Genomic DNA, 16,708 nt, shown 5'->3' with positions numbered 1-16,708 from the left:
GATTGGCAGCGTATTATGATGGTAGAAAATGACCTTATGCTCATGATACAATGAAATGATATTAAAATAAGTCCAAAAAGTATTATGATATATTTCGACTTGCGTCGTCTTCAGAATGAAGACGACGTCGTCTTCACATTCTGAAGTCTTCACATTCTTCACATTCTGAAGTCTTCACATTTGCGTCGTCTTCACATTCTGAAGACGACGCAAGTCGAAATATATCATAATACTTTTTGGACTTATTTTAATATCATTTCATTGTATCATGAGCATAAGGTCATTTTCTACCATCATAATATTCATAATTATGCTCAAACTAGCCATAGCTCACCTCCAACGATTGGCAGCGTATAAGGATATCAATGCAAGTGTCGGGGACAAAAAAAAAACAATACGATCAAGGAAAATATACTCCGGCATTAAAGGGACGAATTGGGTCGAATAGGCCCGCTGAGCCAACGCCACTTTCGGCCTCCTCCAAACAGAAACTGCTATCTAACCATTACCTTACGCTGCATTAATTTAACAACTTTGAGCTAGACTTTGCCTTATTGAGTTAGCGATAACTAAATAGCTTTACGAGCAGTTAGTCCTCGCGTCGGCTACACAAACAACGAAATGAACATAAGCACACAATCATTCTACTGAGAAGTAGCGGGCGGTCCCCACGGCAGGTAATTTAAACAAACGCGATGCTATTTATGCCGACTCCAAGTTGGAGACGAACAAACGTGCTGCCGGATAAACAAGGCGGAAGCCAGAGGGCACGTCTCAGCGACAACATCGAGTAGCGGGAATATGGCACTATGAATCTGCACTGTAAAGCAACTGTAAAGTCCCTGGCTAAAGCAGGGTTCACACGGAGCGGTAGGAACCCAGCTAGAGCAGGGGTAACACAGTTTACACTTTCCACGGAACGACGGAATCCCAGCTAAAATAGGGTTTAAGCAGCTCACACTTCACACGAAGGAGCAGGAACTCGGGTAAGGCGTGGTTCACACGGAGTGGCCACCCCACACCCAAGGCATGGATCACAAGGTTCACACTTTACACAAAGTTGTAGGAACTCGGCTAAAGAGACGTTCACAAGGAGTGGCCGAAGCCCAGTTAAACCGTGATTCACACTGGTTAGTTAGGACCGGCAGCTGACGGACAACTCACCTCTCCCAGGTAGTAATAGTCGAGCGGCATTTGCGACTCGGGGTAGACGTTTTCCAGATACCAGCGGAAGGACTTGCACTGCAGTCGATTTCGCAGCTCCTGGCGGTCACTGACGTCGCCCATTTCTACATTGCGCGCGCCTGAGATGGGGACGGTCGGTTAGATAGAAACGTTGATGAGATGGGACAGATGGTCAGATAAGACGACCGGTCAGATAGAAAGGTCGACCAGACCTTGCGGACATGGCGATCTACAAAGTATCCAAAATAGTCGGGCGTAGGAGGTAAAAGTCGGACTCCATTTAAGAAGACCAGCCTGCTCTGCACTATATGACCTGCTATAAAAATAGGTGAAACATGAAAGTACTAGTGCAAAATGAGGATGCACAGATAAGCTACTTTTCCAGAATGTATCATTTATAATGTACAAAATTATACAACATAACGTTCATGAGAAGGACTGTATAACTGGAGAACTATCAACTATGTACATTGTACATAGAACTGCAGCAGTGAATAATGCATCTCAAAATGCCTGAATACTTTGTCCATTATTACCCGCACTTACCAGAAATGTCACCACCCACAGAAACAACAGTAGGTATAGAAATGCCTTTGCTGTTTCGCATACCAACCAAACAAAGTTGCATTTTCGCTCCACTGGTATGGAACTGACAATACGTTAGTGGTTATTATGCGCCAATGCCAGCCAGCACAAGCAAATATTAGGCGTTCTCAGTGAAATATTAGTAATCTTAGCTTCGCATAGCCGCTACTCAGGCTTGTTGCACTAACTTGTTAGTAGTCATCACACACTTCAGACTATGACCGTCTCTGACCAGAGTCATATTTCGTTCTGGAAGTCACCACTGCCATCACCATGTTAATGCTAGCAACCATCTCTTCAGCAGAGTCTACTGGTCACAGCAGGAACAAATAAACCAAATCGAAAACATTTTGTGGCTTCATGAGACAAACCGGTAGGTACGCAAGCAAAAACAGATTTTCAATTACTTTATGACTGACCAGCAGCCCTGCTACAGAGAGCACAGCGAACGGCGGCAGCGGCGCGGCGCGGCGGCCGGAACTTCATGCTAATATTCCGACTTGACCACGCCTTCCGCCTCTGCTCAGAGTTATCTCAACTCTCAACTACGCAGAGCTGCCTCACGTGTATCCAACACACGATCGGCAGCGCCTCCAGCCGTCGCGCCGCCGCCGCTGCCGCCGCCGCCGTCTCACGACCCGCCGAGTCTCACACCTGGGTTAATGGAAAAATAAAACTCCTTCCAGTCGTCCAGCCACACCTCGGCTAGCCGGGCGTTGTTGTGGTTGACGATACGCGACGTGCCGCCAGGAAACGAGTACGGCGTCGACTTGCGGAAGATGTGGCCCACGTGCGAGCAGGGCGCGATCTCCAGCGTGCCGCCGCACATCCACACCTGCCCGTCGACGGCCGGTTAGTGGGGCGGAGGTTACACCGCCCGCCCACCGACTATCCCTAGAGTAGTCACTACGGATAGCTGCTAGCAGGCCAGACGGCTGGCGAAGGTTAACAGCTAGCCAGCATAACGTAGCAGCTGCTGCAGTCAAAGTTAGGATAGAGGCATGCAAGAAAGCGCTCATAAACAGCAAGCAGGCAAGCATGCAGGCAGCTGGGAACACCAAAGCAGCATGCTCACTTACCTGTCTCCAATCCACCTGTGTTGGTTAGTTCCCTGTCCTCTTTAGTAACCACCGCCGTCATTAGCCCATCCCGCCCATCTATCGAGCACTACACTGGGCGCGGCACCCGCGGCACCCGCGGCGCTCTCACTGCAGCAGTACCTGGATTCATCTCATAATAGAAGTCTCGCCATTTGTCCATCCACACTTCCGCCACGCGCACGGCGTTCTTGACGATGACGTTGCTGATGCCGCCCGGGAAGGAGTAGGGCGACTTGTCCCTGAACACGTGTCCGACACGCGAGCACGGAATGATCTCCAGCTGGCCGCCACACTGCCAGATCTGGGGTGGTGCGCGCCGCGCCGGCGGCACGGTCAGCGCCGCGGCTCGGGGAGGGACGGTGCGGCACACGGGCAGAGCGCACACCATGCAGCACAGCACACGACACGGCGCCCAGCGGACAGAACAGGGAGAGGTGCGCAGAGCGGGCGGCAGGCATGCCGGCCAGGGCCAGGGAAAGGCGAAGGAAGAAGGGAGCAGGAGAAGGAAACAAGAACAGGTGATGGTGATATCGGAAGAACACGAAGCCATGCCCGCTTGCAGTGGGATCGATAGAAGCCCAAGGTTGAGGTATGCACTATACACCCGGAGGTGCCCTGGGGTAATCTTGAATTATGAATGCAATGAAGTCCATCCGGCGAGTTAGAAACTGTAGCAATTTGAACATGAATATTCTGGTCGAAAAGTTGGCGCTGGCACTACGATCTCATCAAAAGATCTTAAGGTGCAACCAGGCGATTTGATGCCATGACGTTACTATGAGATATATTCACGAGAAACGGGTATCGAAAGTGAAAGGCTGGAGCGTCTGTGGTCAGCACTCGGCAATTTGAGGCTAGCGAGGCCGAGCGGGTCAGGTCCGGGGTCAGAGCTATTATCAGTGGCCAGGGTTTCAGGGGTCAAGTACAGGAGCCGAAAGAACGCGACAGGAAGAGGACGGGACGCCGGCCTAACTCGGTAGAAATAGCAGTGGAAGCGAAAACAACAGTGGGAAGCACTGACAAGACAGAACAACGAAGTGGCGGCTGATAAAAGCATTCCATTCAAACTGACTGGGTACGCAGGGGTACCGTATAGGGCGTCACAAGCACACTAAGCTATAACGGACGGGGTTGCAAAGTTAGCGGGGTGACAATCAGCTCACACAACGGCAAGTGCACATCGCATCATTGTAACAATGGCACGTAATTACCATATGAGCAACATGATTATTTGATAACCTAGTTATACTGATTTAATCTTTGTAATAAATGTGACAATGCAACACCGCAAACAAAAAATAATTGTTTATTGGAGCTTTAGGGCGCGCCGACTGCTGGCGTCATTTTACGCCCAACAAAATAATTAATACAGCGTAGCGCAAGCTAGAATTAGTTTACCAAGAATAGGTTCAACCAAATTAAGCTGTGTTTAGGTGTGTAAAAAACAATAGTTAGTCGACATACAGCCAGCCTACAGCCATTTGCCGACATGATAAGAACCAGACGCACTGTGTTACTATTTTTAAACACTGCCGGTTCGTTACTCATGCCTTGTCACGCGGCATCTGATATAGATAACTTGGGCCAGTAATTGCCTGAGGTAACGCTGGTGGCAGGTACAGACTAGTTTTCTGTGGGCTCTTTTCACTCCTGGCTCCTAGAGTACTGCCCGCTAGGGGGGGGGGGGGGTGAGAGAATGAGCGTGTTACGATTCGGTACGTACCCGGAATGACATCTCGAGGTTTTCGCCACCCCAGATGTCCATACCCTCGTCATAAGCGCCCACTTCGTAGAAGTAGTCCTGTAGGCAGAGGAGGGACGTCAATGAGACACTGCAGACTGAATGAGAAAGACACCGTGAAATAATCGTGACTAGGTGGAACAGTGGTGTGTATGGGACGGCTTGAATGAGACACTGAAGGGGTTTCATGAGATAGTCTCGGTGAGGGATTGAAAAATGCGTAAGATGACCGTAATGAAAACGCTGATTACTCTATGAGACAATCTCGCTAATGCACCGACGGCTTTATGTGCCAGTCTGTGATACACTGACGGCTTCGGTGACACATTTATCACCGGATGTTGTTGAGTATCGGCGCAGTGCAGCGGCAGCGACACAACAGTCGATCTGTTGACATTTGAAGCCCTTCTGGCAACACCCACCCAGGAAGCGCCGCTGGTCCAATTCCACCCCACAAACCCATTCCGTTAATTCATCTATCCGATCCCACCATTCGCCGACTACCCGTCAGGTTTTGTTCAGAGTCGGCTGAGCAACTCAGCGAGCCAGTCGGTGACGTCAACTGAGCGTCCTTGTCAATACCATTAGCTCAGGACTCGCAGTTTATCAACCAATTGAAGGGTTATGTAGGTCATGAACATACCATGACACCAAGCAACGATAAAACCAAAGCAAGCCAGTGACGCACGAGCACCCTAACTACGCTGTGAGGACGAACCGCATAGCCACGCAACAACCAAACGCTCGAAGGCCAATTAAATGCTCAGTCATTGGTACTCTGGAGGCAGAACAAATAACTACGTCCTTCCACGGCATCCCGCGGCAAATAAAGTGTCGGTGGCCAGCCCAGACCGCCGTCAGTTGAGGGGTCAGTTCAATCTGAGCGCACACGGTCGGGCGCGTCGGCCGCACGGCTCAGTCCATCCGGACGCCTTATTGGCAGCCGGCGGTCGGCTTTTAGCATTAGTGGCCGCGGAGCCGACCGTGTAATTTAGAGAGCCAATCCTGCCGATGGTGGGTCCTTGTCGCGGGCCGCTGCCAGCCAGCCCCCTCGGGGGGGGGGGGGGGTGATGGACAGCCAGCAGCAGCAGCTGTGTGCTACCGAGCTGGCAGGGCAGGGTTAAATGGAACTCGGCGTTACCGTTACTGACACGACAGGTCGCACCACCGACATCGCAGACGAGTAAAATGACCAGTCGCAGCGGCTCGGTTCGATAGCGCTTCGATATATTGCATAGTCAGTTGCGGGTACGCATCAGACGTCGCTTAATCTAATGCTTTTGAGTTATGCAACCCTTTAACCCGCAGCCTTGTGCCAGTGCTAAGTGCCGTCGAGCCTTGTGCCAGTGCTAAGTGCCGTCGAGCCTCGGCGAGAGCCGAGTGTTACATTTCAGGGAAATGTTGCTATCGTTTTACTTCAAGTGCACTTCACATGTCTGAATGCAAACTGAACTTCAAAGACTGCACTGAAGAGAAAGGCACTCTCTCTTGGAATTATCGGAATACTAAAAAATCAAGCAAGTGTTCCAAGCAGAGCGAAGTACACTCACACCATACTCAACGACCACCTAATACCGGGAAGCGGGTGATTACCGTCCGCAGGAACAGGTGCGTACAAGTACCATTGAGCCTTCTGAAGGACTCTTTAGGTCCCAGGACCTGGCACTGAAGAGGGACGGGGGACGAGAGAAAAACACAAGTAGCCGGTCGATGAAAGGAAGCAGGCAACAGAAGACGGGGAAGAATCAGACGAAATTATATGATCATGGAAATGGAAGGAACCCCAAAAGGACAGAAGCGGGAGTCATGTGCACAAGCCCAGTTGATGATGAGACAATAGACCAAGGTATAGTACTACAGCTGGACAGGGGTGGGAGAGAGGGGAGCGGGTTTCGAGCACGTACCCGGTCGATGGAGAAGAGTCCTCCAGCCATGGTGGGGGTGCGCAGCGGCGCCGTCCGGTCGCCGTTCCGTCTATCCATCTCCCGCTGCGGTACACGGTACCTGGCGGATAACGGCAGTCGTCGTTAACACAGTCGTCTAAGGTCAGGTAACGTCAAAGGTGCAACGTGGGTCACGCAGCACATCGTGACTCATTCGGTACATAATGCACCAAAAGTCAGAACAGTGCACACAATCAACATCAACTATTCCAGTATCAATATCAGCCTAGGAAACTTGGAAGATGGCATACAGTTTAGGGGTTAATGCACACCTAAAAAGTGCCACAACACACGAATGCAAACTAAACTGTAACACATCACACATTATCTGTGCATGGTAACAGCAGTCGTCATATACTACATCATCACATAAACCAGCTACGTTACATCATCAGCACCTGCTCCTACCCACAGACATGCATCGCAACACACGTTAGTCACGGGGTACACGCATCTTATCACAACATGCAATCAGCTTTAGAGCGGTGTATGCCTCTGCAATGCGCACTGGCGCCGGTGTGGGTCCTGACATAACACGGTGACATTACCCACTGTAGTCACCCCGCATATCAGATACTGTCCAAAGCCAGCGACATAATGTGGTAGACAGTGAACACCCAGTAGGATATCCTGTGAGTCGACCGCCTCGCCTCTCACACACCTCACAAACCCTTCCCCGTGCCTCCCTCCCTCCCAGCCCCCCTCTCCAACCGGGCGACTAAAATGGATAGCACCGCGCCAGGAACACGGACTGGGGGGGGTCGAATGGGCCGGCCTCCGAGTAATTGATATTAAATACACCGGCCGTGAAATATGAGGTCCGTATATCAGCGGACCGGAAACACTCGGTCGGCGACAGAAGGAAGGCCGAGCCGCCCAAACGGGCAGATTGAAATTGAGGAGTGCCGGGTGGCGAAGTAGAAAAGAAGTGGAATTTTCACACCGCAATGTCGCCAAATCCAACTGTCAGAATATGTCATGAATTTCAGTTTCAGCCTTCAAATAACTACGCAGAAAGTGACACATCAGCGCGGGTATTTCGAGCGACGTTGTTTAATGCACGCATTGAGGAAAATTATGACGGACCTAACCGAGGAACAATGGGTTGTAACAATTAAGGATACAAGGACGAACACAGCCAACATAAAAACACGTCTCCTGTTAATGCGCCCCAAAGTAGCCTCACCAGTGGCAGTAATCACAGATGCCCTCTGAGTTAAGTCGACCGGTCTGTTGGTCGGTCTGCCGGTCTGTCTGCGATTGTCACTTGGTCTCCCGTCAGCATATAGTTCAATACCCGTCCCTCAACCAGCCGACTGGCTCCACCGCTGGCGTCAGCTCCCTCGGTGGTCGTCTGAAGCGGTGCCGCCCGGTGTTGACGATCCCCCGAGGGCCAGTGTCGGCGGCCCCACCGGTCCACCGTGTGCCGCTGGAGCGGGTGAGAGCAGCGGCGGCGGTAAAATCATCGATCGGGGGTCGCCGCCGCCGGCCAACCGAACGGCAGCCGTCTCCCGGTCCAGAGAGTAGCGCCTAACACAGCGAGCCTGGGATCGGCAATAGGTATATGTAGACGCCCTTGCTAACACCATCGTGCCCACTCACTGCGTGAGAGTACGAACCTCGGTATTACCCGGTGACTGGTGAGAGATCAATAGTGCCAATCAATACCACGCCGTACCTATTCTTCATGCGTCGCTGGACGGTAGCATGTGTCAATGAATCCGTCAATAACCATCAGCATCGAACGGCGAGGTCGATCGCCAAGGCCTTCACTACCACCCGAACAGCGTTATGGGTTTTCATCACATGGGCAGAGGCAGGCAACTACATGTCATAAAGCTCCTTCGATGGACAGAGACAGACACTATAACCCCTGGTAGAGGGTGGATACTTGTCGCCCCAACACCGCACACGGGTGGAGACCAATCACTGGCCCTCCCCGGTAGCGGAATCACGCCAGGACAACTCCCCTCCCAGCGTGGCGCGCGCCCGTGCGAGGCTCTTCACGGTCTGATAGACACCGACCGTAACGAACCGGTGACCACTCCGTGGGCGGTCCTGTGGCGTCTGGCGTGAGAGGAGCGCAGAGTAAGTCGCCACCACGTCGCCCGATTGAAATACTCCGCCGCGGGAGGTCCGGCCGAGTTTCGGGGAAGGAGTCCGGGTGAGACATTAAGCCCTCCATTGCTTGATAAGGTCAGAGGATGGTGGCCAGAGCTTTAATTGATTGAACCACTGGCGGACGCAATGCCGTGGTCAATGGTGACGCAGAGAGTGGCGCTTAGACCAGGGGTCGGCAAATGGTGGGGCATGCCCCCTTTGGGGGTAATGGAGCCCTTTCGGTGGGGGTAATGAGGGATTCTGAGAAAGCCTATCTTTTTAGAGTTTGTAGCTCCAGTGATGGAGCCATCGTGACTGTTGCATCCCAGGGTTCAAAGATTAGCCCAGGCCAAAGGCACAGCACACATTGATTAGATACCAATTTTCACGTACCTGCTCGCCTCACCATCTCACCCCTCCGTACAGTCGTTCAAAAGCAGCTGCAACTTTTAACCGTCGCCCGTCTGTTGGCGTTTCAACAGCCGCTAACGTAAGGGGGAGGAGTCGATCGGACCCCCGCGGCCTCTCGGACTCTGATATGGAGCTGTGCATAAAAAAGACGAGCGTGCTACCCGTGACCATAGGAAGCCGCTGCTGCCCATTTCTAAGGTCCTTGGTCATTCCGTCTCATTCAAGACGGCAATGATAAGTGTCGAGAAAATCGGGACCCGCTATAACTTCTTGAAGTGAGATTTTATGGCTCAAGATGATCTCCAGAAAAAGCTCATAAGCCAACGGTCATTATGGGTCCAGAGGACAGTTTTACCAACAGAAAAATAGCCGCCTGCCGGAATTTTTGCCTAAAGATCGTTTCACATATGGAACGTAAACAGTAAAGCCCTATCCGCTTACGAGCCCATCGCGTATGTGAAGCGGTCTTGAGGCAAAAATTCCGGCAGGCGGTTATTTTTCTGTTGGTAAAACTGGTCTCAGGTCATGATATTTTCCGGGCTGGTGAAAAAAAAAAAAATGATGGGCTCGAGGGTACAATTTGGTCGTGATCCAATGCCTTTTACGTGAACTTTTAACGAAAAACCACCCGCCGCCCCTATACGTACAAGGGTTAAATGGGATATAGCATAGGCGGCGGAACGGGGAGGGCACCGGGGCACCGTGCACCCTTCGATTTTTGCATTTTAACATTAGTCCTATGGGCGTTGCATGGAAAGAATGGGACCAAAAGTCGGCAGTGCTCCCCCCTCCCCCTTAATTGAAGGTGTTCCGCCGCTACTGGGATATAGGCATTAAATGTTTTGTGGAGGAAGTGTCATGTTTTAAATTTGATGCATTGGAAATGCACAAATACCCAGAGTTCCAGGGCGGTATGGAATTTCAGTAAACTTGGTTGTGTCAGCAATGGGGTCTGGTAGGTGGGGGTAATGGCCCTGCCTGGCGCCCAAAAAGGGGGCACGACCCCGAATGACCTGCCGACCACTGGCTTAGACGAATGATGAATCCTAATTTAGTAGCAAGAATCGTGTCTATACCCTGCCACCCAACTGGAGCGGGGTATTATGCAGTCATTTGAGCCTAGTCGCTCGGAGGTGACTTAACCTCTTCCCACATTTCTCTGAGCAAAATGTTTCAAAGTTGATGGCTTAATCGGTTTAGGGTGACGGTTGACGATACTAATTAAGTTACATCATCAGCTGACGCAATAGCAGAGTACCTAAGTACCCATTTTTAATTTGAAACGACGGACACATTTATTCAATTTCATTAACAAAAACTTCGGTAAGCTTGGCTTTTCCCTCAACCCTGAGGTTCAGACAGATGAAGGGCTTCGATCTGGACCGTCAGCAGAAAATTTATTTGACATGTAATCAAGTCATTCAAAAATAAAACGCAAAATGGAAATGCCATTAACGGGAGCGGTAGCTGTAAAAATTCAATGTTTCACTATTTTAAATTCATTACTGGCGCGATTCACTTTGGGTTATTTGATAGCTCAATAACACATCAATAGACAGCACCAACGTGATGTAGTGAGGGAGGATTACTCGCTCCGGCGGCAGCACGCGTGTATTGAACGCCAGCAGTGCCACGTCGATCCGTCGAGTGCTACCCCGAGGATCGCTGCTGCGTCTCCCATCCCATTTTCAGGATAGTCGAAGTGATATTTTGCAATAGGCATCCCACCCGACCCTGGCAACGGCTGGTCTGGTAAATCGAGTGATGTCTGCGCCACAGACCCTGCACAGCCGAAGGTACAGCGCCGTTAGTTGCACCGAAATGTAAAACAACACATGCAGTAATAATTTCCGAACAGCAATTAAAATCAATCAGCTTGATTCGAGACACAATGTGAGCAGTGCAAGTATAGGAGGCACAGAACGCATTCCAAAATACAAAACAATGAAAAGCTTGTACCGACGAAGTTTGCCCTTATTGGACCAATTCGTTGAAGGACCAAGTTATTGGACCAAGTTTGTGTTCAAGCACAGTTCAAGCGTTTCATTAATAAGTAAAATGCCTAATTAAGAATGTGAATTATCTGTATAGCTACCACCGTACTTCCACATTGCTTGGCTCTTTTCAGCAGGAGTTAATATGCAAAAAAAAATATGCAAATCATTTTTCAACTGGTAGGCAAGTTAGCTAACAGGCATGCCACTTTCTTAATTTCTTATATAAGAACAATTTTCATGCGTCAAAAAAAGATAAGCATTATGTATTTCATAAATTTCCCTCAGAGCCAGGGATGACATAGGGGCTATTTATTACATTAGGAGTTAGGACCACCAATAACACTTAGGTATTCATGACAATGGCCAATGACCATGCTGTGTTGTTAGTCCCCAGGGTAATTGATAGTTGCAACGCTCATAGATTACCTGTTTTAATAAGTTGGCGAAACACGTTACTCGGCCACGCGACTGACCCATGACATGGCGTCTAGACCCTGCGGTCAATGCCGGCAGTATTATTGAAGCGACATACAGTATAATCAGTCGCATATCCTATGCAGCAAAGTGCTATTCACGATAACATAAATTTGCCCTAACAAACGAGCTGGGGGCATCAAAAACAAAATTAAAAGAAGTATGTGCACTGCCATTCTTGTCTTTGCTTTCAAGTGGCTCCAAAAATTGGCCGCCATTCTTGCGCTGACACTGCGTATGACCTCCAATTCAGCAATTTCAGTGGGTATGTTTGAATAATTAGGCAGTAGTTATTAATGAGTCACGGATTAGCTTTGAGCACGAATAAATTGAGCACTCAGCAATGTCCGCAATGCTCATTTCAACACGTCACGTTCATCATGGGTATAGGTAAGCAATACGTTTACAACTGAAGCATGCGGACAGCGATAAAAAAAAAATGAAAGACAATTGAACTACAACGAAGATACCCCAGCAAGACCAAACCAAAAACCCAAAATAGGATGATCAGTGAACCCCCCAGACGAGCATTCTTTCACTCATGAACAGCCCCCGGTGTATCTGGTTCACGAACATTGGCGGACCTGGCTCACGAAAGTAAATGAATCTACATCACGACATTTCTAAATCCGGATCACGAACCGCTCCGGTGAGGATAAGATCGTGACGATCTTCGCTGTAACTTTGCAGCTACAGTTCGTGATCTACCCTCACGCCCGATATCGAGTCCAGCATCCCATCGAAATGTTATCGACAGAGAGCTACAGCAGAGGTCAGCGACAGAGATCAGCAGCGACCCACAGTGGTTAGAAAGCGGGAGAGAGCGGATGATGGTAGTGGACAATAGGCATGGGTAGAGACTAGAGAACGGTCAGCCATCACTCATCAGAGTATATAACTAGAGGACTGAGGACGATGGCGCTGGACAGAGGACGGCAGTAGAAGCTGACCGAGGACAGAGGACTGGGACAGAGGGACAGAGGGCCAGACAGCGCCGGCCGATGTCATGACGACGTGCGCCACACGGCCGTATGACGTCAGAGCCGACCCGAGGCCGGTCAATGGGGACAGCAGGAGGGCGGGGCGGGGCGGGGCGGGCAATGACGGCCACGGCGGCGGGCTCGGATATATCTCCGTCCCCGATATGGAGGGGGCGTGTAAGCCGGTGATGCATCCGCGGCACAACGATGTGACAGAACAGAGGCGCGGGACGGGCGGCAACAGCGGAGCTCCATTAGCTGACACCGAGCGACACACGCCACACAGCACACAGCACACGCGCGCATACACATTATGGAGCATCAGACGCGCCAGGCGGATTTGGGCGGTGACGCATGAACAATAATCAACAATATTGGGATGAGACGTTTATAGATCCGATTCCGGTGTACCTTCCATGGATCTTTAGTTGGATGGAAACTCCTTGTATAGCACTCATTGGGTTTATCCAAGCGAACAGAGGTAATGCATTGCGGATACGACGCGTATACACAAAGAGAGTACCATACCGATTCTTCCCAGAGTGTCAACACATACACACGCGCACACGGCATCCATCACCCGGCAGCGACTGTTACTGACCGGAGACCGAATGAACCGTCCCCGCCGCCCGTTCTACGCCTCAGTGGACGCCCAATCCCCCACTTGATTGAACGGATTCGCCCAGGATCGCGCCAGGCCCGGAAAGGTAAGCGGGCGCCTCTCTCTCTCTCTCTCTCTCTCTCTCTCTCTCTCTCTCTCTCTCTCTCTCTCTCTCTCTCTCTCTCTCTCTCTCACTCACTCTCTATCTCTCTCCTCCCGCTTCTATCACTCGAGCATCACCACCAGTGATGCGACACCAAAATTGAAAGGCAATGGATACAACAGCGCGTCACCGTTCGTGGTACTTTCCATTGGAAAGATACCTACTTCAATCACATCCTGTCCCCATATTTTTCGTCCCAGCTCGCTGGTGGAGTGTCACCCATCTCTGAACTGTCATTGGGGCCCCGCGGCAGAAGCACAGCGTCCAATATCACTCCGACCAGGTGAAGTATTCCCCGTCAACACAGCTGACAGACACGTCGCTCCAGGTCCTACCAATCGCTAATGAGATAGCCTCCATTTCTGCTCCCGGCACTGACATTAGCCGTTCTATCCGACTAATTGATACAAAGGTCACCCAAAGGTCAAAGACCCAGCGGTGGGTTCATATGGCCCGTTTGGGTACCATCGTCCCCCTCCCCTCCCCTCCTTACGGAAGGAGAGAGGAGACACCCCGCTGGGTACAGGATCTACTGGTGCCCCGGGCGGTCGGGTCATGACCTTACGGTGAAGGGCAGCCGCGGCCGCAGACGGCCAGTTGCCATAGCAACCAGGCCGTCTTGCTGGTACGGCTGAGTGTTGAGCCGTGGTGACGAAATGGAGTTGTGCCTAGCTAAAAACGTGGGAGTAGCTGTTACAGAGAAATGACCCGATCGCCCCAGTATTTCAACGGAGAATGCATTGTCGTCGTCAAACACGTTATCGATGATAAAATGATACTGCGTTGAGGAAATCTTTGACATTCAGGCTTTGGGGAATGTCGAACGTTCCAAGCAAGGATCGCATCGTTCAGCTCTCTCGCTGTTCATGGATGGCCATGAAGTGAACAGGGCAGTGCTTAGTGAATGTCGACAGAGGCTAAGGAGGAGAAATTCTCTCAACAGCGAATGTTTAAGAGCAGCAATTTAGCCAAACGTTCACCCATTTCACTCCCTGGAATAATTCAGACGGCGGCGTCTTCCTGGACATTGTGAGAGCATGGGCAGCGAAACTAGCAACCACGAGCCACCGGTCCCTACTCACAAGACTAGCGTGACACGGCGATTCTCCAAGGCCACGTTCGCTGCAGGAAAACATGTTTTTATTGCCGCCGCGGCTACATCCTTTTAATACCGGGACCGGGCACCACAGCGGGTTCTAAATTCTTGAACAGAAGCTGTCCGTCGTCCGGCCCATTACACAGGTGAGCTGGCGGTGTCCGTCTCGGTGTCATTCGCTCCGGTCGTAGACAGGCCGTCCAGACGGTTTACTACCGTCTTCCGTCCGCGGCGGCTCCTGATGGACATGTCTCTCTCCATTTCCGTCTCCTCCTGGACGGTCAACTCCCCTCCCTCCGCTCTCTCCGCTGTGCCGCAGTCCCCTCTGCTGTCCAGCATTGTTACGTGATCATAGGTCGAGCGCTGTAGATGGTGACAGGGAACTGAGTGAACTGAACATGGCACCTAATTTGTCACGTTTGTTTGTCATCACATTTGTCACGCATCCACCGAGGCGACATTGCGATGCATACTCTCCAGGCCCCGAAATGACAACCCTTATCTCCCTGGTGGCAAGCTGACGCCACTTACAATCCTATGCCTATAACGGACGCTCCTTACATCAGTGATGTGGACTGACGCCCCTCACATCCCTGAAGACGGACTGCCCCGGCCGACGCCGGCCACCGATCAATGACGGCCACTCTGAAGAATACAGAGCGACGGTAAGACGGCCGGCCGCCGGCGGCTGTGTACCGGCCGCCCCACACCGACAAATTATCAGCTCTCCAGCAAGGCGGCCCTGCTCGTGCGCCATACATTTCACACGCCCGCTGCAGCGCCGCGCGGCGCCTGATAAGCCCGGCGCTGTCAGAATTGTACCGCAGAGAATAATAACGCGCCTGAGGGAGAGCTGGCGTGTGCTCAGACAAGAGAAACGGAGATGGATGTGAGAAGAATGTGAGTTATATCAGGTGAATATACACCACCACGTTGGTTTGCTTTGTGAAAGCACAGGAAGATACGCTTCATTTTTTTAGCCACAGTTAGAAGTACTTACCATTTACTTGAAAAAGCGAGGCTTCGTTTGATGAGACATCAAAGCTGTCAGTGATCGTAACGGTTTCAGTACTGAACAGGCAAGGCTGAATCGACCGCGGACTGAAAATGAAATGTTCAGAATGAAACTAGGAGTTAGGACCAATAATTTTTCTCAGCGAGTTCCAATCAGTCGATCCAATCGTCTCCTTGATCTTCAAGAAGTCCCACTTGGTCAGGACGCGCTTCATAGGATCGCCAAGTTAATGAGAAACAGAAGTAGCTCAGACGGTCTCATCATCTCCAAGCTCTTAATAGCAGAGACCATCAGACCCCGGAAAGCCCAGACCAGCACAACAGTAATCCAGCGTCCCGTGACTGTCACCATCGCCTCGTGACAAGCCATCGTATCCGCTCGACTGCACCTACTGCGGCGGACGAGAGCCGACAACGACCGAGTGCGACTCACGGAATACGGTCGGAGCGCCGTTAGAGCGCTTTTCACGGCCGCATCTGCGGTCGGCAGTAGGTGATTGTCGTACGGATAGTACCCGTGAGTCATCGGTGGGTGAGCGGACGGGCGGACGGACGGACGGACGGACGGGCGGGCGGGCGGGCGGGCGGGCGGGCGGACGGACGGACGGACGGACGGACGGACGGACGGACGGACGGACGGACGGACGGACGGACGGACGGACGGACGGACGGACGGACGGACGGACGGACGGACGGACGGACGGACGGACGGACGGACGGACGGACGGACGGACGGACGGACGGACGGACGGACGGACGGACGGACGGACGGACGGACGGACGGACGGACGGACGGACGGACGGACGGACGGACGGACTGACAGACAGACGGTCGGGCGGACGGACGGGCGGACAGAAAGGAAGGACAGAAAGGAAGGACAGAGGGTACCGCCGAGGAAAGCGAACGCGGGAAATCAGAAAACAGCGGAAGCGGTCCGTCGATAGCGATTGCCACCCAGTAGTGGCTTGTAACTAGATCATTCACAAATACTGGCGGAGCAGACAGGAAGGGACGTCGCCAGACACCACTAGACGCTGACATAAGCATTATCTGTGTTTATGGACGAGACCGTTCAGTAGTCCAGTTCGCTACTGGTGTGAACTGACCACAGCGGGCGACTCACCATCTGAAGTTGAGCTTCCAGTTGAAGCCGCCCCACGTCATGTCCGACGCAGTGACGTACTCGAAGGTGCTGTCCGAGATGACGTCGATGATGGGGCACACCACCGTTTTCCTGGCAACAGCGCAGTACTCCAGTCAGCACCGGTAGAGCAGCTCTATGGCAGAGAGCTAACAAACAGAGAGGTCAGGTTTCCC

General features: G+C 51.7%; 1 protein-coding gene across 5 annotated transcripts in view; it reads right to left on the bottom strand.

The window, feature by feature from the left end:
- The window catches only part of LOC122381684 (polypeptide N-acetylgalactosaminyltransferase 5-like), a 76,773-nt gene that overhangs the window by 2,116 nt on the left and 57,949 nt on the right, over window positions 1–16,708 (bottom strand). For 3 of the 5 annotated variants that reach the window (XM_043366158.1, XM_043366160.1, XM_043366155.1), the window contains 5 exons: window positions 16,515–16,625; window positions 6,516–6,615; window positions 4,594–4,671; window positions 2,991–3,171; window positions 1,165–1,304 (listed from right to left, as the gene is read on the bottom strand). In XM_043366158.1, coding sequence (XP_043222093.1) covers window positions 1,165–1,304; window positions 2,991–3,171; window positions 4,594–4,671; window positions 6,516–6,615; window positions 16,515–16,625 — 610 coding nt within the window. Of the gene's footprint in view, window positions 1–1,164; window positions 1,305–2,424; window positions 2,606–2,990; window positions 3,172–4,593; window positions 4,672–6,515; window positions 6,616–16,514; window positions 16,626–16,708 lie in introns of all 5 variants that reach the window. The other 2 variants (XM_043366156.1, XM_043366157.1) reach the window with 1 other exon arrangement.

The sequence above is a fragment of the Amphibalanus amphitrite genome, unplaced genomic scaffold, assembly GCF_019059575.1.
Source record: "Amphibalanus amphitrite isolate SeventyFive unplaced genomic scaffold, NRLGWU_Aamphi_draft 000125F_arrow, whole genome shotgun sequence".
NCBI classification, from domain to species: domain Eukaryota; kingdom Metazoa; phylum Arthropoda; class Thecostraca; order Balanomorpha; family Balanidae; genus Amphibalanus; species Amphibalanus amphitrite.
The sequence above is the reverse complement of the archived record's forward strand: the minus strand, read 5'-3'. Positions and strand labels throughout refer to the sequence as shown.